A 27,500-nucleotide genomic window follows, 5' to 3' on the forward strand; every position below is an offset into this window, starting at 1 on the left:
AATCCTGTACAACCGCTTGCATATTCGGGTCAACGCCGACTAAACTGGTAACTCTTCACTGCCTGATTGATGCGGTGGGTGATTTTCAGTGGACAGTGAAGACGCGTAGCTTAGTGGTTAGGGCATTCGGCTCACAATCGTAATGTCGTGAGTTCGATTCCCAGCGAAGCGTTGTGTCCTTAAGCAAGACACTTTATTTCACGTTGCTCCAGTCCACTCAGCTGGCAAAAATGAGTAGTACCTGTATTTCAAAGGGCCGGCCTTCTCACGCTATGTGTCACGCTGAGTCTCCCTGAGAACTACGTTGGGGGTACACGTGTCTGTGTGGAGTGCTCAGCCGCTTGCACGTTAATTTCACGAGCAAGCTGTTCCGTTGATCGGATCAACTGGAACACTCGCCGTCGTAACCGACGGAGTGCTCCTCAGTGGACACCCTGAAAAGCCTATCATCGGGGTTGATGAACTAGGTAGAGTCAACGACCATCCGACAGCTGGAAGTGAGAGACCCCTAAACTTTGTTTAGACATATCTTTAGAAGAAAGAAAACTGTGATGTATCCACCTGCGACTTCGTTTACATCCAACGATGTAGACGTCCTTATTTTTGGGCAAATTCATTCATTGTTTAGACAGTGGGAGCGACTTTGTGCAAGGCCTTTCTCCACTCTAAAATGCTTGATGCACGGGCATTAGACATCTTTATTATGTGCTGTGCACTAACGCTGGCCATAGGCGATAATGGTAAAAAAAAAACTGAATGAGTGAAAATTTCCATGATAGAATGAAGGCATGTGTCAGCGTCAGCGGTAAGCTCTGTCAACACCTGCTACAAGAGGCAACTACCATTACCACACCTTTGCAAAAGTTAATGGATCCCAAGAATGACTGAAATGCCACATCGACACTGCTCATGTTTAAGAAAACGGTCAAGCGACGGCATTATCTTTTATCTTGTGTTAGACATTAGGCTGCGGCCATACTGGGGCACCACCTTGAAGAATGTGTAGGCGAATGAATCGATCTCGGTACTTACCTTTTCTTTTATTTTAAAGTTTGGTACTTATTCTATCCATCTTTTGCTGAACCGTAAAGTTACGGGGACGTAAACACCAACACCGGTTGTAAACTTATGGTGCGGGGGTCGGCCTGAGGCTATAGTAGAAGACACTTGCCCAAGGTGCCATGCAGTGGGACTGAACCCAGAACCATATGGTTGGTAAGCAAGCTACTTACCACACAACCACACCTGTATATATATATGCATTAGTGTGTGTATATGTATATATGTGTGTGTGTGTGTGTGTGTGTATGTAAGTATGTTTGTATTTATACCAGTGTTGTGTGGCATATGGCGGTTAGCTTTGGAAGTATGTGTTTTTGCTATCGTGAGTAACATCAAAAAATATACCCTACATACAATAAATATAATTTAACTTTTATTTAATTTCTTGCTACTTACACAAAATGCTGAGATGAATAGTAATTTTTAAGAGAAAAAATATTTATTACTTTAAAATAAAATTGGATAAAAACAGATATCTGATTTGAATGGCTCCTCTCACAGCTACTCTATCGCTAATGCTTCCTCTCTTCCTCGTTGTCCTCTGTTGCTCTCTCTCTTTCTTTCCCTTTCTCCCGCCCCCTCTCTCTCTCTTCACTCATCTGTTCCACTTATGTGAACTCGCTCTGTAACTCTATTTTATTCTCTCTCTCCCCTCTGCTTCTATATGATGTAACGCAAAGCAAAGCTAGTGAATCAACCGACCTAACAATTATATCAGCTATTACACACACACACACACACACACGCACACTTACATACACGTACAAATATTTAGATAGATAGATAGATAGATAGATAGATGTTCGACAGGCTCCTTTTCAGCTTCCGTCTACCAAATCCACTCACATGACTTTGGTCGGCCCGAGGATATAAAAGAAGACACGTGCCCAAGGTGCCACGCAGTGGGTCTGAACCCGGAACCACGTGGCTGGAAAGTAAACTTCTTACCACTCAGTCACTCCTACACACACACACAAACAAACATACACATGCGCACATACACATATATATTCTTATACGGGACTGGCTTTAAGCCAATTAGACAGATTTTTTTCAATTTGGGCCCACACGCTCGAGCGGATGAATGAAACATTTCCTAATGTCTTTTTTTTCTTTTAATCGTTTTGAGGATTTACTTAAAAATACTCGCAAATGTCGCATCAGTCGAAAGAAGATTTTTTTTTTCTAAACTAAAATTGATTAATCTAGAGTCAACAATTTCACAGAGAGAGTAAAATGACACTACAAAACCATTCACTTTGAAATGATTTTGAAAGACTTCTCATAAAAAAAAAAAGCCAGAAAAGTTTGTTTTTAGAAGGCCTATTTACACAAGTTATATTACTAATTATCTTGACTTGTAATAAAAGATTAAAACTTTCATTGTGGCTAATGATGGAGCCTAAAGCTCTCAACGTTTTTTGGCTGGGACCTGGCATACTACAAGAAACATAAAACATCAATCTTCAGTTTTTGAAGAATAGAGGGCCTCACTGACAATTCTGTAATTGGGCCTAATAGGGCCCTGCACTTCCTAGTGTTGGGCGTGTCCCTATATATCCTCTAACCTCGTTCTCTCATATCCGTTACATAACTCTCCCTATTTTTTCCAGCTAGAGAAGTCATATGTCTCCTCTTCAGCCAGATATATCTGACTTCTTCTATCGTACTTTCATCTCCCTCAATACTATACTGCCATTCAGTTGAGGTGTTTCGTCTTGTGAGTTATTTAGTGCTACCGTGACCACGGTGGAGGCGCAATGGCTCAGTGGTTAGGGCAGCGGACTCGCGGTCATAGGATCGCGGTTTCGATTCCCAGACCAGGCGTTGTGAGTGTTTATTGAGCGAAAACACCTAAAGCTCCACGAGGCTCCGGTAGTGGATGGTGGCGAACCCTGCTGTACTCTTTCACCACAACTTTCTCTCACTCTTACTTCCTGTTTCTGCTGTGCCTGTAATTCAAAGGGTCAGCCTTGTCACACTGTGTCACGCTGAATATCCCCGAGAACTACGTTAAGAGTATACGTGTCTGTGGAGTGCTCAGCCACTTGCACGTTAATTTCACGAGCAAGATGTTCCGTTGATCGGATCAACTGGAACCCTCGACGTCGTAAGCGACGGAGTGCCAACAAAACCGTGACTACGAAAAAAAAAAAAAACCGACATCTAGCAGACTCTGTAAAGTAGCTGGCATTAGGAAGGGCATCCATCCAGCTGTAGAAACCCCGCCAAAGCAGAGAGTGGAGCTGGACGAAGTCCTTTAGCGTGTCTGTTCTTGTCGAACTGTACAACCCGTGCCAGCATGAAAAATGAACATTAAACGACGGCAACAATGATGATGATGATAACGATGATGATGTACATATATATGGCAGACTCTCCTGTCTGGAACGATGTACGAATGTTCAGTAATCTGCAGCAATATATTTTACCTGTTTTACTGTCCTTGACATCATAGCCTCAGAACTTTTATATAAAAAAAAAACATAAATTTTAATTAAAATAAAATTTTTCTAAATAAGCATCATAACAACAGTTGTTACTGAACATCTGCTCGAAGAATATATTTTAAATGGAGAAAAAAAAACAAATTTGTAGCGTCTGACCTACCCTCTCAGTTGGAGCGCAATGTGTCACTTACCTGACACGAAACTACCGTGCTACGGAGGGTATGAATACAAAACCAAGACGGATCAGTTATGATCTTTATTATTATCACTGACCAAAATCACATCTGAAATCTGAGATTTCACTTGGTGGAGTTGCATGTTAAGAAGTTCGTTTTGCAACCATGTAGTTTCGGGTTCAAGTCCCACTGCGCAGCACCTAGAGCAAGTAAATGTCTTCTATTATAGCTCCTTGTGAGGGAAACAGTAGACGGAAACACTGGGGAAACCTGTTGTGCATACATACGTACATACATACATACATACATACATATATACATACATACATATATACATACATATACATACATTTACATATGTACATATACATGTGTGCGTGCGTGTGTGTGTGTATTTGAGTGTGTGTGTGCGTGTGTGTATGCGTGTGTGTTTGTGTGTGTGTGAGTGTGTTTGTGCGTGTATGTGTGTGTGTGCGTGTGTGTGTGTGTATGTGTGTTTATGTGTGTGTGCGCGCGAGCGTGTATATACTTTTTTTGTTTTCTCTTTTTAATTTTAGAGTAAATTTTGACCTGCCACTCACTTGGTAACAAAGTTGTGAAGTAAATTATCATCTTTTGACCATCGTCCTTTAAATCTTAAGAAGGTCTCGCAGATTTATAGCCCTAGATATCGTTATCATTTATAGCATATGAATTAAGGATTTGCTTTTCTCCCCAAGATCCCAGGTTCAGCCATACTCTGTTCCAGGCGGGTTGGTATGTATCCTATTGCTCCAGTAATAATAGGTATGAAGCTGAAAGCATATCTTGAGAACTGGATTTTCAAACTCCTTATCAGAGGTTCATAAATGTCCCCTTTCTCTTGTATTTTTCTAACCATGTTCGTGTCGAGAGGAGAGCTGAGCTCCATAACAGAGCATATCTTTTCTTTTGTGGTCCCACACAACAATATCTGACCAGTTGTGTTTTAACTTGGTGGCTGTTTTAATTCTGAAGTTCCACCAATATTATTTTGACCCATGGATTTCAATATGGTCAACTTCATTCGTAGGCATTTCCTTTTTTGCACTGTTATTTCTTTATTGCCCACAAGGGGCTAAACATAGAGGGGACAAACAAGGACAGACAGAGGTATTAAGTCGATTACGTCGGCCCCAGTGCGTAACTGGTACTTAATTTATCGACCCCGAAAGGATGAAAGGCAAAGTCGACCTCGGCGGAATTTGAACTCAGAACGTAACGGCAGACGAAATACCGCTAAGCATTTCGCCCGGCGTGCTAACGTTTCTGCCAGCTCGCCGCCTCTTTGCCCCGGACATTTTTGGTCACTGCATTATGCCTCATGGGAAGATATCTGGAAGACATTTTCTCACAGTTAGCAATAATGTGGTTAATGTCTTTAGTGTTGCTCTTGCAAAACCTACATTTGTTGTCTGTCAACGTTTTCTGCCTTTTATGCTGTAGGTACTTTGAAGGGAGCTATTCTTCCTGGACTGCATGGATGTAGCCTTCAAAGTGAGATGTCATAAACTTGTCGGTACTCTATTCCAAACTCCCAAGCTTTTGACATGATCACTCCCTTCTGTGGCTTATATTTTACGTGCCAAGTGTTCATGTACTTACTATCTTCTCTATGAACTAGTCCATGTATGTATGCATGTATGCATACATATTATAAATATATCTCCCTTTCTTCTTAGCTCTCCTGTGTGACCCTTCTGTGTCGGCATTCGCCATGATAGATCGCTAACTACTACACACATTTTTTTCTCTCTTTGTTTCTCTCCTTGTTTTTTTCTGTGTTCTTTTCTGTGGAAGAGCGTAGACTCGAAACGTTAAAGACTTTTTCAATTCCCGAGTGTTATACTAATACATCTGTTTTTTGTTTTCTACACCACCTGTATTCGTCTGCTATTTTTTTTTTGTGAATTCTCTCTCACTCTCTCTCTCGGTATATATATATATATATATATATATATATATATATATATATATACATACATACATACATGTGTGTGTGTGTGTGTGTGTGTGTGTGTGTGTGTGTGTGTGTGTGTGTGTGTATATTAAATGATTGATACAGAAGACAGTGTGTAACTAGAAGCTTCCCTATCGATCATTTGAAATATACCCAACGTAGACTTAGGGGGTGCCTGACTTAGATCCAGCGACGAGAGTGCAGTAGCGCAAATGACGTCTGGTAGCCATTAGTGGTGAACGTGCTCTGCAGGCACTTGGGACTTATCCGAAACAAGGTTTGGATGCTGCTTTTAATGTTTCCTTTCTAAACCTTAATTTTAAATTTTAAGTATATATATATATATATATATATATATATATATATATATATATATATATATATATATATATATAGTATGTAAGGGGAAGATGAGTAGAAACGAACGTTGTACAAAATAAAGTTTAATACCAAATCCACCTTCTCGTTAATTAATTAATATAATTATCCTAAATGATACTACGGAGTTCCTGAAGTAGATCCAATGGGTGACAAAAGGTAGCCTAAACTGTGCCGGGGCTCTACTCAACATTTAAACACACTAATCGACTTATACCTATTAGTCCAAAATATATATATATTATTATTATTATTATTATTATTACTATTCAAATTCCGCTGAGTTCGACTTTGCCCTTCATCCTTTCGGGGTCGATAAAATAAGTACCAGCTGCGTACTGGGGTCGATCTAATCGTCTGGTCCCCTCCCTACCCCAAAAAAAATTTGGGCCTTGTGCCAAGAGTAGAAAAGTTCATTATTATTATTATCATCATCATCATCATCATCATCATCATCATCATCATTATTATTATTATTATTATTATTATTATTATTCCATCTGCAAAATTGTGTGACCGAACACGAAAGAAAGTAGTACTGTTAGTTGGGCTTTCGTGTATTTGATAGCAGAATAACAGTTTGATGCAGTTCCACATGACTTGAAGTTTCGAGGCTGCGTAGGACACATCCATCCCAATCTCATTAGATGTTTAGGAGAAAGTGAAAGATTAGTGAGTAATTCAAAATGGCTTCTAGGTGTTTATGATTTTATTGCTAGCTCAGGTCACGTGGTAGCTGACAGAAACGTTAGCACGCCTGACGACATGCTTAGCGGTATTTCGTCTGTCTTTACGTTCTGAGTTGAAATTCCGCCGAGGTCAACTTTGCCTTTAATCCTTTCGGGGTTGATAAATTAAGTTCCAGTTGTGTACTGGAGTCGATTTAACCGACTGGTTCCCTACCCTAAAGTTTCGGGCCTTGTGCCTAGAATAGAAAAGATTAATACTACGGAAACAACACCAGCTATTTTCTTTATTTTTACTTACTTATGTGTATGTATCTTTCTATTTGTGTTTGTTTCCCACTCACCGCTTGACAACCGGTGTTGGTTTGCTTCAGTTCTCCCACCCCCACCCCGCCCCAGTAACATTAGCGGTTCGGGCCATATATCCGCCCCTTTCGCACCAACTCGCCTAAAACCGCCCCTGATTCTATGACACAAACTTACTGTTTTATTAACGTGTTCTATATTATAATCTCCCGTGAAAATTCTAAGCTAATTCGTTCCAGACCCCACTCTAACAATGAGAAAGATTTTTTACTAAATTCTTCATTATTTTAAAAACTAATTGAAACAAAGACAGCAATGGTCAACAGAAATACGGTAACAAAGGGTTTCAAATTTTGACACAAGGCCAGCAGTTTTGGGGGCATGGGGGGGGGGGGCTAAGTCGATTACATCGACCCTAGTGCTCAACTGGTATCGATCTTATCGCCCCCCTTATGGATAAAACGCAAAATCAACCTCAGCGGAATTTGAACTCAGAACGTAAAGACGAACGAAAAGCCGTTAAGAATTTTGCCCTGCGTGCGAACGTTTCTCCCAGCTCGCCGCCTTACGCTTGAAAAAAGGGTTATAAAATATATAACTACCAGTGTCAATCTCTTTGACTGAACCCTTCAAAGTGGTGCCCCAGAATGGCCGTAGTGCAAGGACTGAAACAAGTAAAAGATAAAATAAAAGATATGAAAACCGCAGTGGTTTTCAGACACAAAGGGAATACAACGAAATTGCATATATAAACCACGTAATGTGACGTATCGGACCATCTGCTACCATGGTTGAGATCTTTGATAAAACCAATCAAATCCTGCTTAACTAGAGCAGGGCACATGACGTAACTTCGTCGGGAGATTTTCCAAGGTAATACGTAACTATTTTGTTATAACTGCTGTTATGTAGTTGTAGGTTTTTGTATTGGGTTCTTCTTTCATTTCGAAGGGGTCTGGATTTTGTCGAACTCGGTTTTTAGTAACCATCTTCACCACCACCCTAAACTGGTAGTACTGACGAAAAAGGCAATGAAACAGTTGTACTGGATTATATATATATATATATATATATATATATATATATATATATATATATATATATATATATATATATACATATATATATACAAGCTGGGGGTCCAGCTCAATAATGAGTATGACTGTTGCTTGCTAATGAGATTCAAAGGCAAAATGACTTTTAAGGCCAGCTGTTTATTTTAAATATGCACATATATACATACACTCATACATATATATGTGCGAGAAAGAAAGAAAGATGAGACTAGTAGTCCAAATTATATATATACATATTTATGATTTTGAGCAAGGTGGCTCAAAATTCAAGCTACCATTTAATATATTTGTATATATTAAATGACAGAGCGAATTTGGGGCCATCCTGTATATATATATATATATATATATATATATATATATATATATATATATATATATATATATATATATATATATATATGGATGGATGGATAGATAGATAGATAGATAGATAGATAGATAGATAGATAGATAGATGCTTTTATTAAAGTTGCAAAATTGTCACAAGATTGTTACTCTGAGTTTCACGTGAAAGTCTGAGTAACAGTCATGTGATAATTTTGTAGCTTTAATAAAATTATATCACTCTAACTTTGATATTCGAGTACTATTTTCTCCACCTTGTTTTGCACTTATGTGCTCTCCATTACACACACACATACGTATGTATCTATGTATGTATGTATGTATGTATATATGTATGTATTGTTTACGTCATAAACATTTAGAAACTTCGGGAGGAACGGAATGAATCGTCTTAAAACGATGGATCTCGAAGAGGAGAAATCTATAAATAAAAAAAAGTGTAGATACAATCATTGGAAAAAAAAATAGGTGTTTCAGAAAGGATGGAAATCGGGGAAGCCTTGAAGAGATTGGTCCCTAGGACCCAAGTGTGTTCCGCATGACCACGGACCAGTCTTCCCCACGCTTCCCTGCCCTCCGCCATCTCCGCAAGACAGTTGTATTTTCGAGATTTGTGTCCCCCAACAACTGCTGTTTGACCGGTTCTGCCTCTCCAATTTTTTACCATGATCTGGTTCTCATAGTAAAAGATGACATACAACATCATCCTTTCTTCTGCAACACTATCCCACAGACTGATACCTGCTTTCTTTGATGGTTTCTTTTAATAATGGTATACTTCCATCTAATACAATGTGTGGCGTATGTTGCTGCCAAGAAACACCATCTTCACACCATCCTTAATATCTTGATATATGTTCCGTTTAGTTTAGAGCGGGCTGTGTGTGGTGTTCTTGAGCAAGGCACTTTATTTCACGTTGCTCCAGTTCACTCAGCTGTAGGAATGAGTTGCGATATCATTGGTACCAAGGTGTATCAGCCTTTGCCTTTCCCTTGGATAACATCGGTGGTGTGGAGAGGGGAGGCTGGTATCGATGGGCGACTGCTGGTCTTCCATAAACAACCTTGCCCGGACTTGTGCCTTGGAAAGAACTTACTAGATGCAATCCTATGGTCATTCATTTCTGAAGGGGGTCATATTACTTTTGTAAGTGACCAGCGTGCACGTCCATATATCAATATGTTTTTCACAACTGCTCTAAAATACTGTATTCTGAAATCCTTATATGGATCGCGAACACAATCGGCCGAAATGGGTTTACTCTGAATGTTCTCTGGAATAACGCTACGCGATAGGGTACCTAGCTCGGAGATCAGGGAGTCTATCCTGGTCGTGCCGCTATTGTGTCACATTGAGAGGTCACTCACAGCTCTGGTACTACGGACATGTAATGAAAATGTCACAGGCAAGAATCGCATGATAAATTCTTGAAGCCGAGCGAACTAGCAGAAGACCTAAAGGTAACCCAAGAACGAAATGATGGCATAATATCCATAGTTTCAGTTGGTCAGCCTTGGGAATCCAGCCGGTAGGACTAATGATGGTTGCTTCCCATAGGATGCATTTGAGGAAGTGCCTGAGGACTCTGTCTCCAACACCATATTGCGCGCAGTGGTACTAAACACGAAGCCGTAGCAATTCAATTCTTACTTCACTGTCTCTTTTTGAGCTTTCTCTCCAAGGACAGACAAAGTGATTAAGTCGATTACATCGACCCCAATGCATAACTGGTACTTAATCTATCGACCCCGATAGGATGAAAGCAAAGTAGACAGCGGAATTTGAACTCAGAACGTAAAGACAGACGAAATACTGCTAAGCATTTCGTCCGGCGTGCTAACGTTTCTGCCAAGCTCGCCGCCTTAGCTTCTGTATAGTCTACAACTGATAAGACAGCTTTTAGGTTCTGATCTTTGATAGGTTCGGTAAATCTTCCTATTTGTAAGAATTATGTGATAATGTTGATCTTCCTGAATGGAAATCATTTTGGTTGATTCTCAGTAATGGTTCTACATCGGTTCTATATGGAAGCATATTCTTAAAAGCAATATTTCGTGGTAGATTTTTCTTAGATGCAGTAACTGATGCCTCTGTATTGCCTAAAATACGTGTGTGTATATGTGTCTGGATGTATGTGTATGTGTTGTGCGTGCATGTGTATGCATATATATGTGGGTGTTTGTATGTGTGTGTATAAGTGTCTGCGTATGTATATGCATGTTTATATATATATATATATATATATATATATATATATATATATATATATATATATATATATATATATATATATATATATATATATTATATATATATATATATATATATATATATATATATATATATAGAGAGAGAGAGAGAGAGAGAGAGAGAGAGAGAGAGAATATAGATAGATAGATAGATAGATAGATAGATACACACAAATGTACAATATGAATACATACACACACACATATATACATATATGTATGTATCTATATACATACATACATATACATACATATACATACTCATATACATAGATATACATACACATATATATATAATATATATACAAATATATATACTTATATATGTGTGTGTATGTATGTATGTGTGTATATACACACACACATATACATATATATGTATGTATGTGTGCATGTATGTATGTATGTATATACACACATATATATGCACATATATGTATATATATATGTATATATATATATATATATATATATATATATATATGGCTTTGTGCCAAAAACAAAATCAACAGTAAATCAATATCTCCCATCACTAGATATATCGTTACCCAACCCCGGAGTATCATAAATTAGACAGAGGAAGTAATCCGGCAGAATGCTACAGTTTTTTTTCTCTCCACTAAATTACACTAAGATCTTAACCATAAATTTATAGACGTTTCAAAGTTATTTCCTAGGCGAGGCGAGGCGAGGTGATGCTACGCAGAAGCATTTATTTATCTTTACTTCTTACTGTCTTGATTCCATTAATTCACATCGTTAACTCTTTTGTCTGATTATGCTTTAGTTAAACTGTTACACTTGAGTTTGAAACCAATCCTGTTTAGATGTGTGTGCTTTTGGTTCTGTTTTTTGCTTTTTTTTTTAGTTGTTCATTCAGTTGTTCTCTCTCTCTCTCTCTCTCTCTCTCTCTCTCTCTCTCTCTCTCTATCTATCTATCTATCTATCTTTCTATCTATCTATCTTGCTGAAATAAACTATATGATTATTTGGATATTAATAAGTTGTTTCAGGTCACTAAGCGCTTAAGTCAGTATAAGGATTATATATACATATACATATACAAATATATCTGTGTGCGTGTGTATAGATACTAGCAGGCATACCCGGCGTTGCTCAGGTTTTAAATGGCCTAGTTTGTATATAGGGTACAGTTAAGTAGAAATATGTGATACGGGGAAGTGCAGCATTGACGACAAAATATTTGTGGAGTAAATTCGACTAAGTGACATGTCATCCATCTGTCTGGAAGATTCTAGGACCTAACCTTGTCATGAAAAAGTTAATGGTGGGTATGTGATTTTTGAACGCATCAAAACGCTCTCAGTGGATATACTCTCTTTGCGGCTGTCGGCATTGCCGCTACCACGCTGAACAATCAACTGACATAGGAACTACATCTATGTGGTAAATTAAGCCTATAGGTGCGCTCAACAGCACCACATGAGAGAAATCTACATGAAAGAAATAACGTGGTAAGTGGAGGGGGATTGTAAAGGAAGTGCTTGAAAGCAATACTGTCATGCAATATTTCGGTTTGGAATCTATAGTCGTGGCTCAACCATGCACTCCTTCGCGTAAACAGCGTGCGACCATTGTGAGGGCAACTCAGCTCCCAAACGAAAACAATTCTGCATGCAACGTCCGGGCACGCAAGGTCACATTAAGGACAAGTTCTCTAACAAACGTGGTTGGGTCTTAGAGAGAGAGAGAGAGAGAGATTCTGTGAGTGTGTGTGTGTGCGCGCGCGTGTGTGTGAAAAAATTCTCAAATCAAAGTTCAAGGAGGCCCAGATTCTGCAGAGTACTCGACACAAAGTTAAAGATAAATGTAGAGCGAATAGATATTTTTTTTTTGTTTTTTACAGATATAAGTTTTAAAAAAGAAACAGATTCCACTAATTGAGTAGCTCTTTCTGAAGCTATTTTTCTTTGTTCAAATCTGTAGCCGCAGTCAAAGTATTTCAGAATATTTCTTTACGATTCCAACGTTTTAAAACATATTTGATTCATAACATCTCCCCTCCATATATGACGTCTAAATGTTAGATATCACTCACACAGTCATTCATTTTGAAACCCATTGAAAAGGAATGACGATATCTCGTTATGTTCAGCATATGTGTTGCTTCTGAAGTATAAAGATATCTAGCATACGTAACGGAAGATTTTTGCAAAGGCCAGATTTTGTTATGTTTATAAAAGAATTTGTAATTTATGTACGACCGAAGGACTTGAGATCCCTTTTTGCTAAGGATTCAATCTTGAATAGGAATTATGAATTAATTTTAACATGTAAGCATAGGATTTACAAGACATATTTACGTTACAGTCCGAATGTATAACCAGATGACTCATAAATTTTCCATTTTTGCATTTAAAACTTCTATGTATTGATGATCCCGTATACCGTGTTGTTACTATATATATAGAAGTGTGTGTCATTATGCACTAGTATGAAAATACTAATATATGCTTCTATTTGCTTCTATTTGCGTGGTTGCTTGAACTTACATATATACGTATGCATTTACGTATGTATATATGCAAGCGCTTACAATTGGGCATACATATAAAATGTATGTGTGAGTTTACGTGACTATATGAATATAAAATGTGTGTGTGAGTTTATGTGACTATATCAATATGCATATATGTGCATCTACAGGGTGTCCACAAAGTCTGGGTACATGGAGTAAATAAAAATCATGATAATTAAATAAAATTGTTTTGTTTTAAAAGTATGTGTTATTCCCCATGTACCCAGAATTTGTGGACACCCTGTATATATACTAGCGTTAATGTAGAAACGGGCGAAAGAATGCATTGATATTTATATACATTTTATATGTATGCCCAATTGTTAGCGCTTGCATATATACATATATAAATACATGCATATACATACATACATATATATATATATATATATATATATATATATATATATATATATATATATATATAATATAATATAGGATAAATTCTTTATAAGAATTTATCAAGTAGTCAGCGTGATATATATATATATATATATATATATATATATATATATATATATATATATATATATATATATATATATATATATATATATGTAAATATATAAAAATAAAAAGATAAAGAGAGCAATGGTAAGGTTGGAGAAGTATTTTATGGATAGAGTCTTACAGCTGTTTCTGGGAAGATCCAGTACTTCCCTTCATCGGAGACAGAAAAAATAAAGTAATCTATTATTATATCCATAGGCGGATATTTTTAATATATATATATATATATATGGGAGAATATACAAATAATAACAACAGACGAGGACAGGTGGTGTAAATAACAAAAGTATATATTAGTATGGCGCTCGGGAATATATATATATATATATATATATATATATATATATATATATATATATATATATATATATATATATATATATGAGTATTTAGCGCCTAAGGCGCTGATCTGGATTACGCGTTACTTTGAGTAGTACGTTGTTGGTATACTCTAGGGTGTCCGACAAGTCGTAAATTCCCTTGGTGCATTATAATCAAATGAATAATAACAAACGATGGATATATTAATGTTTGTTTTTTTAATGTTCAGTTATTATAAAGATAATTTTAAATTAATTTGATGGGTTACTCTATATTTTTGTAGTGTACAAATTTATCATTCTGATACAAAAATATTGCTGACAGTAACTTCGAAGTTTCGGCCAGCTAAGCCATCTGCAGACTACAATGCATTAGAGTTAGTCTTGACTCTACATAGTGTTTGTAGAGTTAAACTCTTCCTTGGATGTGTGTGTTTGAGTGGGATGGTAAAATAATTTTTTGTGGTTGGTTATTATGGAAAGGTGTTTTGGAAAATTTTTAATTGGTTAATAAACATTAGCCCCAACTGTTTTAAACCTTCTTTGTAGATCCTCTCTTTGCTTATCCTCTTTTCGCGAAGGGAATAGAGAAGAGAGGGTTTTTTCTTTCTCTTCTCTTGTATATTAGAATCTACATTTCTCTGAAATTGTTTCGTCTACCAATGCATTATTTTTTGAGGGAGCATTTACACGAGTATTTACTGTTTTAAACTTTCTTTGTAAATCCTGTCTTTCATACCCGCTTTTCAAAAAAGGGGTAGAGAAGAGGCGATTATCTTTGTTGTACTAGAGTCAACTAAAATAGGTTAGCAGCGGCAATCCCTGGCACTGGTGGTGCCTGTTTCACACCAGTACAACTAGTAGAGATTTGATTGGTGGACATTGATGACGTCATCACCAATGGTCCTACTATCAGTGAACTTTTTTTTCTTCTCTTTCTTAAATTCTAAACCCGTTTTAATAAATATCAGGAATATAACCAGAATGTAGATAAAGGGTTAATGAAATATTTCAGCTTTTAAATTCAATAAATTGAATTGCTGCTTGTTAGGTTTCTTTTCTTCTTCGCTAACTTCAAATTCCAGTTCAAATGAAATTGGTATGTGGAAGTTATTTTAAACCAGTCATGAGAAAACTGAAGCGAACGTGACTTTCTGAACAGCATTCCAACGAAAAATTGACTATGAATGTTTTTATTAGTATGGTCCGCCTGGTGATATACCATGTCTTATACGACCCACTTCTCGAAAAAGATTACCAATGCTTGCTTTAATCTGTCTAAACACTATATTTCATAGCCCACCACAGAGACATATATGTATATGAATATGTGCATGTGTGTGTGTGTATTTATATATATATACGCACGCACACACACACACACACACACACACACACATACATGCATACACACACACATGTACCTATACAGATACATGTGTATATTTGTGTGTTTTTGTCTGTGTTTAAATCTATCTAAAATCTTATGTTTTTATGTTTTGCTTCCTTTTATGTAGCGAATGTAGTGGTTAGACAAATAGAGATCGATTAGGTTAACAAATGGATTGATATGATCCGTTAAAACCCATTGATGGCTGTGCTGCAGAATGGCTACTCTTCAACCACCAAAAACGATAAGATTGGCGTGGTAATGTCATTCTTGAAGATCTGCAAAGCGATTGATGCAAGGAAAAGTTTAACATGCAGCTTACCGACATTAAAAAAGTGAAAGTAAATTGTCCTAAAAAATGAAAGTAATTTGCAATAGAAACTGGGAGTGACGAGACTGTTGAATGGCGATGGATACACACCAAGAAGAAACATATCTTCATGTGCAAATGTGGTAAAACAAATTTAGAGATCGTGAAAAACTATTCACGAATACCGTTTCATGCATAAATATCTGTTCTGTTTCCCGTAAATGTGATTGCTTTCATTTTATAAAAAAAAATATATGTATGGTTTTTCATATTATATAGCGTATATGTACGTTTTATATATTGGTTATGTCATACACATTGTTTACACGAAATTTTGGGATGTCACTCTCCCGTAACTTGTGGTTTCTATTGCAATTTACTTTCATTTTTTTGGATAATATTCATTCACTTTTTTACGCCCATAAACTGTTTGTAAACCCAGAGCTCCTGTCTTGGGAAAGAAGGATTGGATGTAGTGTTTTATGTTGGGTCTGTGAGGGGGGGGGGTATGCAATCACAATATGGGTCACGAGGAAAGGGGAGACGATTATGTCCAGTGGACATGGATGAAAGTAACGCGACAATAATCAGCTCTAAGGAACCGTGGTCGCTGTAGTAGTAGTAGTAGTAGTAGTAGTAGTAGTAGTAGTAGTAGTAGTAGTAGAAAGGTAGAAAGAGGGGACAGCACAGATGGAAAGTAGGTCTTTTATTATTTTACTGGATTCAGTGTTTGAGTGCGGCCATGCTGGTGCCTCACTAGACCATCAAGGGTTAAAGTGAGTCATATTGATCCCATTACTTGTTTTTCCTATCGATCTCTCTTTGTCTATCCACTATGTTTGCCACATAAAAAGGAAACATAAGCGTAAACAACACAAGGATTTAGAGATCGATTTAAACATAAACACAGACAGAAACACAAATATATGCATGTATATATATATATATATATTGTATATATATGCGTGCATCTTTGTGTGTGCATGTGTGTGTGTGTGTGTGCAAATCATCGCTACAGACATATCCATATTCAAGGAATATATCTATCCATCTATCTATCTATCTCTCTATCTACCTACCTAGCTATCAACACACACACACACACACACACACACACACACACACACACACACACAGAGACGCACACGCACACACACACACACATCTAGCTTTTATTATTCACGAGTTATTACGATTAAGTCTCTTTATAACTTATATTATCGCAGTAAAATCGAATCATTATATTTCATTTACTTCTGTTTAACCCTTTTGTCTGTCCGAAATTTTTCCTTTAGACCCCCACCCCATCCCACCTCACCCACTGGCTTGCAGTTTGTATTTTCTACATGCATCTCTTGACTTTATCAACCTCTTCCAAGCCAACTCCAAACTTCCCGCTTGATAGCTTCTTGTAGCTGCGACACATCAAGATCCTGATACGTTGATTTTTTTTTTTTTTTTTGCATCAAGTTGTGCAAAGCCTTCTTCTCACTGATTTAATAATCTCTGTCCATAGCTAGTGATGATCCCTTCCGGTGTTGAATGGCGCCCCATACGCCTCTTGTCTCACCTCTATAAATTATTTATAAAGGTCATTATTTTCTGCAGACAGTCGTTGCGGCTATGACTGTTCATGGCTTTGACATGACTTGATAAGCTTTCTCCATATTGGTTGATTTTTTCGCTTGTGTTTGCCATTTATTATAATCAATTCCTTTCCACTTCATGTTCCCTTTTGTTGTATCTTTGAATTTCATTCTAGGTCTCCTATGTTTTCTTTTCTTCTTACAGAATTGGGAGTAAAGGGTTTGTCTAGAAAGTCTGTTGTTGTCCATCCTATGCGCGTGACCCAACCAACGTAAATTTCCATCAATGAGGATTTTCCATCAATGAGGATTTTCCATCATAAGAGTCAGACCAGCTCGTCGTAGGATCTCTCCATTCCCGAACTTGTTAAGGGGGGTGAAATTCATAATTCGTCGTAGCTGTCTCATATATGCATGTAACATCTCTACTTGAGCTTTATAGATGGTCCAGATTTAGCACCATACAGCAGGGAATAAAGCACAAAAGATCGTAGTCACCAAATTATCGAAACACCTTGATGACCAGCAACCGAAGGAGTAAGCTGATTTCTGTATGAGGTACAGGATTATAGATAAACTCATACTCTTAAACAGCTTATAGAACGAGCGAAAGAATACAATCTCTGCTCCTGTGCATCGCTTTCGTCGACTATGGAAAGGCCTTCGATAGTGTCGAGATAACGCGGTGTTGAAATCTCTAGAAATGCAAAGTGTTGCAGCGCATACCCCAAACTGCTCAGAGATGCGAACTCTAGATGCACCACTGATACAGCTCTGCTATCACCAGCAATAAAAGTTGGAATCGAGAAGAGCGTCAAACAAGAAGACACTATCTCGCCAAAGCTCTGATCGCATGTCTCCAAATGATCATCAGAAAGATTGATTGAACAGGTGGCGTGAACATCAACGGTGAACGACTAACACCGCAGTTTCCTAGATGACATTGTACTCATCACGGAAATCACAGACTATGCTGACAGACAATCATAGATCAACAGAGGGACTTAAAATGAACTGCTTGAAAATAAAATATATGCGGTTTGAAAGCATAGTTACTGGACCGAATAGAGGTGGAAAACGATGAAATCAAGGAGGTAAAGGAATGCGTCTATTTAGGGCACAGAATGAGTATGCGCCGAGACATGGATATTGAAATCTCGAAGATAATAAGGGTAGGTTGGAAGGCATTTACCTAAGTAATAGATGTGCTCAATGCAAAGCTGAACAAGACCCTATGTACCAGACTCTTCAAAAGCACCACCCTGCCTGTGCTCAGATGAAACGAAGGCTACTACGAAGGAGGAAGAACAACGATTAGCTACGACACAAAGAGTTAAGCTAGGAATATCGTTACGAGAGCATATCCGAAATGAGGTCATTCGAGAACGGATCGGAGTAAAATGAAGTGATCAAAAATACGGAAAGATCATATTCCATTGGACCAAACATGTCGCAAGGTACACAGACAATAAGTGGAGCCATGAAGTTGCATGAATTGTATCGAAAAGTTCGAAAAAGACGACGGTCACTCAGAAGGGCTCCACGACGACGGAAAGACGATTTAGTTAATCGATTTGAGTCAAGATAGAAATGACGCAGTCAACAAAGAATTGGAAAAAGCATTGTGATCAGTGGTGTATAACAACATCCGATAGTCTGGTCGATTGAAAACTAAAGCATGGTTCACAACTAAAGCTTTCAAATATACATTTACATTTAGCTACATTATATGTCTGACAGCTATTGATTCCCGCAGCTTTGTACATAAACATGTGCTATTTAATTAACTATTTAACTTACTGGACATAAGCAACACATACATAAATATATTCACACAGGCGTGGCTGTATGGTAAGAAGTTATCTTCTCAAACACATGGTTCTGGGTTCAGTCCCTCTGCGTGGCACCTTGGACAAGTGTCTTCTGCTATAGCCTCGGCCCGACCAAAGCCTTGTGAGTGGATTTGGTAGACGGAACTGAAAGGAGCCTGTCATATGTGTGTGTGTGTGTGTTTGTATACATTAGATCAAAATGTTGAGCAATTTCTAATATGGTACTCTCCTCCATTTCGAAACAAATGGCAGATAACAGCCATTGTGTCTCTATTTCTGGAGGCACATTTTTTATTGTGACTTTTGTCACTCTTTGTCCCTGGTATGTTGGTATCATCACTAACTCATCTGTGTGGAGAGTTAGCGTTGAGAACCGTTTGGCTAGGTTTTCATTCTGAAAACGGACTTGAACTGTGCAGAATTTATGCCACCAGATTACATATCCCTTGTGTACCCATACAGGGCGAAGGCATTCCTCAATTCTCTGTTGTGGTGCATTTTCAGGTTTTTTTGGTTTTTGTGCTAATTATTTTGTAAACGATTGTTCCACTGCGAAATTTCTCGACATTTTTGGAAGTGGAGAAGGAAAATAGAAATTTAAATAGGGTTGAAACTGCCCCTAGGGGTCAATTCCTCCCTTGAAAACACACTCAAACGAAAGCTGGGTGCTTCACACACGACGTGTGCAAAAATTAAAACAAATTGTGTGCAATAAAAGGTCGAAAAAGCTGAGCCGATGCGACAACACGATAGATAGATATCTTTCTTTTATTAGCCACACAGGGCTGCACACAGAGGGGACAAATACAACTGTAGAGCTTTTCTTTAAAAATTAAAATAAATTTAAAAAAAGGTAAAATGAAAATTAAAAAATCCGATCAAAAGGGATCGGTAGGGGCAAAAAAAAAAAATAAATAAAATAAAGGCTATCGTATATCACAGAAAATGTCAATAGTGTAAAATGGGGTAACATTAGGTTTATCCATGGAGAGAAAAGCCTACGGAAAAGACCATGGTAACCTCAGCATGGTCTTTTCCGTAGGCCTTTCTCTCCATGGATAAACCTAATGTTATCCCATTTTACACTGTTGACATTTTCTGATAGATAGATAGATAGATTATGTGTGTGTGTGTGTGAGAGAGAGAGAGAGAGAGAGAGAGTGAGAGAGAGAGAGAGAGAGTGAGAGAGAGAGAGAGAGAGAGAGAAGACTAATGGACTATCGGCTCAGCAGAATCGACAAGAAATGGGTATTCTGAAGAATGCAGAATGGTTTCTACGGTTGATAGTACAATTGAAGAATCGAAGAATGTCACATTAAAGATATTTCGTTATTTGCTTTTTATTGTCCCACCCATCATCTCTCTCTCTACCTTCTCTCCACTCCCCCTCTCTCTCTCTCTGACACACACTCTTTCACTCTCTCCCTCTCATACATAAAAATCCGTATAAGCTACGCCGACCAACAAACTCTGGTTTCCATCACCTACTTCAGACAAATCTGATGTTAATTTTAATTTTTTGTTTTTTTGAATAATCATTTAACTTTTAACTCTCTCTCTCTCTCTCTCTCTCTCTCTCTCTCTGTGTTTCTTCCTTTATCTGTCTTTCTCTCTCTCCCACTCTCCTGTCGTTCTTTATCTGTTTTTATCTTTCTCTATTTCTCTCTCTATGTTGCTTCTCTTTGTCTCTCTTTATCTGTCTTTATCTCTCTCTCTCTCTCTCTCTCTCTCTCTCTCTCTCTCTCTCTCTCTCTCTCTCTCTCGCACTTTCTCTTCCAGTATTTTATGTGTGTGTGTGTGTGTGTTAAATGTGTGTGTTAAACGTGTGTACGAATGCAGAACGAGAACAACGAATGATTTTTTTTTTCAATTACGCAAAAAAATCATCGACTCTCGTCTGCTTTAATGAATATCAAAGATGCTATCAGAATCACTTGTATCTCGATAGTGGCCTTGAGCTTGGCTCCAATATGATGTGTGTGTGTGTGTGTATGTGTGTGTGTGTATGTGTGTGTGTGTGCGGTGTGTGTGCTTACGTGTGCGTATGTGTGAGTGTGTGTGCGGTGTATGTGCTTACGTGTGCGTATGTCTTAACGAGTGTGCGTGTGTTTGCGTATTTTTTTACAAATGTGTGTGTACATGTCGTGTATATGTTTGTGTGTATGCATGTGTTGGTGCATCTATGTGTGCATGTGCATGTGTACGTTCGTACGTATGTGCGTGTGTTTATGCGAGTTTATGAGTGCCAAGAGTTATTTTGTGTATGTGTATGCATGTATGTATTTGTAAGTGTGTGTGTGTGTGTGAGTGAAAAATATTCTGCCATACCGTATAATTAAAAACTTCATTTCGCACTTATGCGCTCCCGCGTTTGATCCCTCGATGAAGTAGCACCACATGTTACTGTTTTCCTACAATATCTATAGCATCATGTCGGCTTAAACCATATGAAGGAAACTGTGAGGAATCATATCCAATGAATTGCACTGTGATATGCTGATTCTCCTTGAGGAGTACATTAAGGGTTCACAGGTGTCTGTGACATGCGCAACCACTTACCTGCACACGATAATTCAACAATTAGTTCAGCAGATCGAACGACTGGCATATTCATCGTCGTAATCGACGGAAGATCCATTTCCTCATTTCCATGAGTGAGTGTTTGTATGTGCATGTGCATATGCATATATGTATACATAGTTTTATACACACACACACACACACACACTCACACACACATATATATATGTATACTTATATGTGTGTACCAACCACATGGTTCTGGGTTCAGTCCCACTGCGTGGCACCTTGGGCAAGTATATTCTACTATAGCCGCTTACCAACCAAAGCCTTCTGAGTAGATTTGGTAGACGGAAACTGAAAGAAGCCTGTCGTATATATATATATATATATATATATATATATATATATATGTGTGTGTGTGTGTGTGTGTGTGTGTATCTGTGTTTGTCACCCCACCATCGTTTGAGGACCGATATTGGTGTGTTCACGTCCCCGTAACTGAGATGTTCGGCAAAAGAGACCGATAGAATAAGTACTAGGCTTACAAGAATAAGTCCTAGGGTCGATTTGCTCGACTAAAGGCGGTGCTCCAGCATGACCGCAGTCAAATTGACTGAAACAATTAAAAGAATAAAAGGATAAAAAAATACATATGTACATATGTGTAAGCGTGTGCGTGCATGTGTGTGTGTGTATTTGTATACATGTATGCGTATGTATATAATCTTTTACACATACAAACATGCATACATTCATACATATCTTTAGATATGTATGTATGTATGTATGTATGTATATATGTATGTATGTGTGTATGAGTTTATATATGGCAGAGCTATCGGAGCTGTTTGCTTTGAAAGCGAACCAGTGCCGACCTTCACCTCCAGTGCAAAAAGAAAGAAAAAAAAACAGAAACAGAAGTGACCTTGAGAATATAAACGTCCGAACTGACACACAATAGATGTAATTATGATCATTGTTCATAAGAGATGACTACTAAGATTAATTAGTAAGTCATCACGTATAAACAGATATAGATTTAGACACACACACACACACACACACACACATACATACATACACACACAATTCTATGTAGATATATACATGCTAAAATCTATAGTAGTAAAATTGTCACGCACTTAGCACATTCATACCTACTTAGATACTTATTCATTTACATATATATATAAAGGGCATTACTACAGAATGATGCCACACACCAGACTTCCCAAATAAACAATTTTAGTACCGAATGCGAGGAAAAGCATTCGGTACTAAAATGTGTTTATTTGGGAAGTCTAGTGTGTGGCATTATTCTGTAGTAATGCCCTTTATATATATATATAAACGAATAAGTATATTCTTGGGAATAGAAATTTTCCGTAGGAATTTTTTTACACACTAGCTTCCTGATAAAATTCTTGTGAAAGATTTTTATCCGAATTTGATTTTAGATAGATAGATAGATAGAGAGATAGATAGATAGATAGATAGAAGTATTAATGCGCTCTATGTTCGACACTTTTACCGTTCATGTTTCCATCCTTATGGCTAACCTCATTAAATGCCCACTGTTGCATGATTCCAAAGGACGTATATGGTCTGAGGAGGGCCATAACCTAATATAATGAGAATATCAACAATGAGAGAAAAGAGCAAAGGGTTGAACTTGTTACTCTTTTATTTCATCTGTTACACATGTTTCAGTATTCGGTAACACATGATGTCACACTGTAAAGAGAATCGTCAGATCCACCTCATAAATGTAGCATGCATTATCACACCAAACTCATCTCCAGATAGATGAGAAATGTATGTTACAAACATGCAGCTACCATATTTGAATACCAATAAGCTACTATGTTCAATGTGAGGAGCATGCTCATCTCTAAGGGGGTGCACAGGACGGCACTGCCTCCTCACTATTCAATAGTGAACCCCCAAATTTACACTTAGTTCAAAAGTCCACTTTAGCATTGCTGAGACACCCCCCCACCCTTTGGTCATGACTGACCATGGGATTGCACCTAGGAAGTTACCCTCCCAGGCACAAGTCTGGGAAAAGTTGTTTATGGAAGATCAGCAGTCGCCTATGCATACCAGCCTCCCCTCTCCACACCACCAGTGTTATCCAAGGGAAAGGCAAAGGGGCTGATACAACTTGGCACCTGTGATGTCGCAACTCATTTCTACAGCTGAGTGAACTGGAGCAACGTGAAATAAAGTGTTTTGCTCAAGAACACAACACGCAGCCCGGTCCGTGATTCAAACTCACAACCTCACGATCGTAAGCTCAACGCTCTAACCACTGAGCCATTTGCCTTCACTATAGCATTACATACATACATACATACATACATGCATACATACATACATACATACATACTCCACTTTAGCATTACTGCAAATTAGTACCCATCCAGAACATTCTGAAGCACCCCCAGGCACCAAAGTCTGGTGACCAGGAGGATGGGAGAATGCGCCCCCTCCCCTCTGCCTTCACAGACACCAATGTAGACTGGTATTGATAAGAATAGGGGTCAGCTGCCAACTTGAATGTGGAGACATAGATCACAAATGTGTAACCTTAAGTGAAGGAAAATGGGCCAGCAATTAGATGATCTGAGGGTGGTTTATGTTTTTTTAATCATTGTGCCAGCATGATATATCAATATTAATGATATGTTAATATTAATGATGTATTAATTATTAATTCGTTTTTCTTCTTTTTCTTCTTCCAGTTGTTTGAACATGACAGAACTTATCTCACTTCACTCATTTGCTGATGGAGGGTAACGTAGTATTTCTGTTGGTGTGTAGCATCTTCTCTGGCATTATTTTTGCCGTCGGATGCATAGCATCGGTCATCAAGGCTGTTCGGTAAGTTGTAGTCGAGACTGATAATTTTTTTTCCTTAAATCTCTTATTAATCGATTTATCACTACTTTTCCTCTTCCCTCCCATTGCTACTTTTCTATCGTAGGGTCCACAGTCATATATATATATATATTGATGTAAGCAAGATGTTGCTCCTGTCAAGACACTGCTCTCTCAACTGTTAGCTGGGTTCTGAAGGATGTATTCCTCACCATGTAGAGGCTGCTCAACTCAGCATGCAAAGAACTGGAACTGCTATTGCAAGTCATCTTATCCAGTGTGCTAAGATTTTTGTCAATCTTCTGTCCTCAAACTCCATCACAAGGTTATTAGTCCTCGTGGCAATATGGCTGCTTGTGAGCTTCAATGACTCAAGGAGCCAGTGAAGCACAAGCTCCAAGCTGGGCTTCCTATACTGAACAAGTCAAAAGATAGAGACCAAACTAATATGGGCCACCTGCTTCCAGAGATAAAAAAAGGGGTTCATGTAGGGCCAAGCATTGAAGACAATTCGAATCTAATAAGATCTGGGAGAGAACAGCCCAGAGTTGAAGACAGTGGAAAAAAACTCATTTATGGCCCAGTTAAGTAAGTAACTGCCCTTAGAAAGGTACTATATTTATTGAAAGGGGAAAAACAAAACTGAACTCAGAACCCAGAGAACCAGGACAAATACTTCAGAGAGGGGTACTCAATACTTGGAGTGAAGGTGTGTGGCTAAGTGATTAGGATATTTGGCTCAGGGTGTAAGGCTGTGAATTTGATACCTTGTGGTGCATTGCCACAAGACACTTTATTTCACGTTGCTCCATTCCACTCACAGGCAAAAATGAGCTGTACCTGTAGTTCAAAGATTCTGAAGTTGTTGTTGTTGTTGGTGGTGGTGGTGGTGGTGGTAGTTGGTGGTGGTGGTGGTGGTGGTGGTGGTAGTGAAAAATAGAGATCATTCCTCTTTCTCTCTTTCTCTTCTCCTTTCTGCTTATTTCTTTACTTTGATTCTCTTGGTCACTTCTTTTTACTATGCATTAACATATCGGTGCTGAAAACGTCTTGAAATGTGTCTGGTGGTAGTATAGTGCGTGTGTGTGTGTGTGTGTGTGTGTGTGTGTGTGTGTGTGTGTGTGTGTGCATGTGTGTGTGCGTGAGGGTATTTCTTTTATATATTTTGACTTTTATGTTTATCTTTCATTTTGTTATCTTTAACCACAGGGACCGACGACAGATCTTGAGAAGAAGAAATGAACGCAACCAAGTTGGGATGCGAGATGTGGAGTGTGTTGACAACCTGTCGGACGAAATTAAAAAAGACTTCACATCAAGTGGAGTCTCTGATAAGAATAGTTCTGATCCTACAATAAACTCGGATGCGGCGGCAAAGACCTTAAGGAGCGCCGATGCTTTACAGAGTCCAGCCAGTGAGAAAATAGAAATGGTAAAGTGCATGAAAGGATCCTTTGCAAAAAAATCCCCAGATGAACTACCTGGAAATGCTATCCAGCTTTCTGTGATCGATCGTAAATATGCTGTTTATAGCAAACCAGAAAATGGTTATATAAACCGCCAACGTCTTGACAACCATATGACCGAGAATGGAAACAATTCTAACTCTGTTCCAGTTGGTAACACATGGAAAACAATTAGCGGCAATAATATTGTTCATAAAAATAGACATTCCACTAGTGGAACTCTGTTGGTGAAAACGCATCCAACTTTTTTGAGGACCAAATCCTACCAATCTGCTATGAAAACTAATATTTATGCTGAAGTACCATCGCCAAGCAAAAGTGATTTTGAGTTTTCGTCCAGCGAAAGTATCATAAAATGTTACCAGTATAATGAAAGACGTCCGGGACTTGAAAACAACGCTTACAATGACGAGGATTCACAATTAAGATACTTATAATTAACAGCACACTTCTAATTATTATTTGTACTGCTAAGTAACATACTTTTTCTTATGTTATTTCAAATTAAGATACTTCAAGTTCAGGATATTTTTATTTTAACATATTTCTTTGTTAAAACACTAAGTGTAATGCCAGAAATGTTCCCTCCATTTTCTCCCTTCTTTTTTTTTTTTCAATAAATATCAATGTTTAAGTACCAGTCCCATACTGGGGTTGACTTAATTGACCACACCCCTCATCCACAATTTATGGCTATGTACCAAAGTTAGAAAATATTATTATTATTATCATTGGCAAGCTGGCAGAATCATTAGCACACCAGGAAAGATGCTTCACAGCATTTCATCCATCTCTGTGTTCTGCGTTCAAATTCTGCCAAGGTTGATTTTACCTTTAATCCTTTTGAGGTCAGGAGTCGATGTAATCAACTAGTCCCCATCCCCCAAATTTCAGGTCTTGTGCTAAAGTTAGAAATTATTATCATTATTATTATTATTATTATTATTATTATTATTATTATTATTACTATTCTGCTTGTCACAATATTCCATTGGTTAGGCTTTAAATATGCTTAACTATGGAATAAAGCCAGAGACATAATCAAAACCTTCAACATTATGTATCAACCTTAAGAAGATCTACATGAATTTATACATTAAATTATAAAACTGAAAATTTATAACACGCAGAATTTCCATAGATCCTACATAGCTATTAATCAGTATAACAACCCTCTCAAGTTTGTATTGCATATTCTTCTGGGGTTGAAAAATTAGAGTACCAGTCGAGTATACCGTGGTCAATCAAATAATCAATTCACCCCTTCCTAAGATAACAGTATGTTAAAAACTGACCATAAGATCCCTCCATTTTCTCTTTCTTTAGTCTACATATTCTTTTTTACATTTTTTTTTTTTTGTTTTGTTCATAAAATATCAATGTTTAAATATCAGCCATATACTGAGTTCACCTAAACCATGTGTAGTACTTGAC

The 27,500-nt window shown here is 37.8% G+C and overlaps 1 protein-coding gene across 4 annotated transcripts in view; it reads left to right on the plus strand.

The window, feature by feature from the left end:
- The window catches only part of LOC106869243 (uncharacterized), a 112,144-nt gene that overhangs the window by 81,103 nt on the left and 3,541 nt on the right, over nt 1–27,500 (plus strand). For all 4 annotated transcript variants that reach the window (XM_014914909.3, XM_014914900.3, XM_014914916.3 and 1 more), the window contains 2 exons: nt 24,465–24,603; nt 25,810–27,500. The exon at nt 25,810–27,500 is cut by the window's right edge and continues 3,541 nt beyond it. In XM_014914909.3, coding sequence (XP_014770395.1) covers nt 24,509–24,603; nt 25,810–26,503 — 789 coding nt within the window. In that variant the 5' untranslated portion in view covers nt 24,465–24,508 and the 3' untranslated portion in view covers nt 26,504–27,500. The remainder of the gene's footprint in view (nt 1–24,464; nt 24,604–25,809) is intronic.

Source organism: Octopus bimaculoides, chromosome 11 (assembly GCF_046866305.1).
Source record: "Octopus bimaculoides isolate indiv1 chromosome 11, ASM4686630v1, whole genome shotgun sequence".
Classification (NCBI taxonomy): Eukaryota; Metazoa; Mollusca; class Cephalopoda; order Octopoda; family Octopodidae; genus Octopus; species Octopus bimaculoides.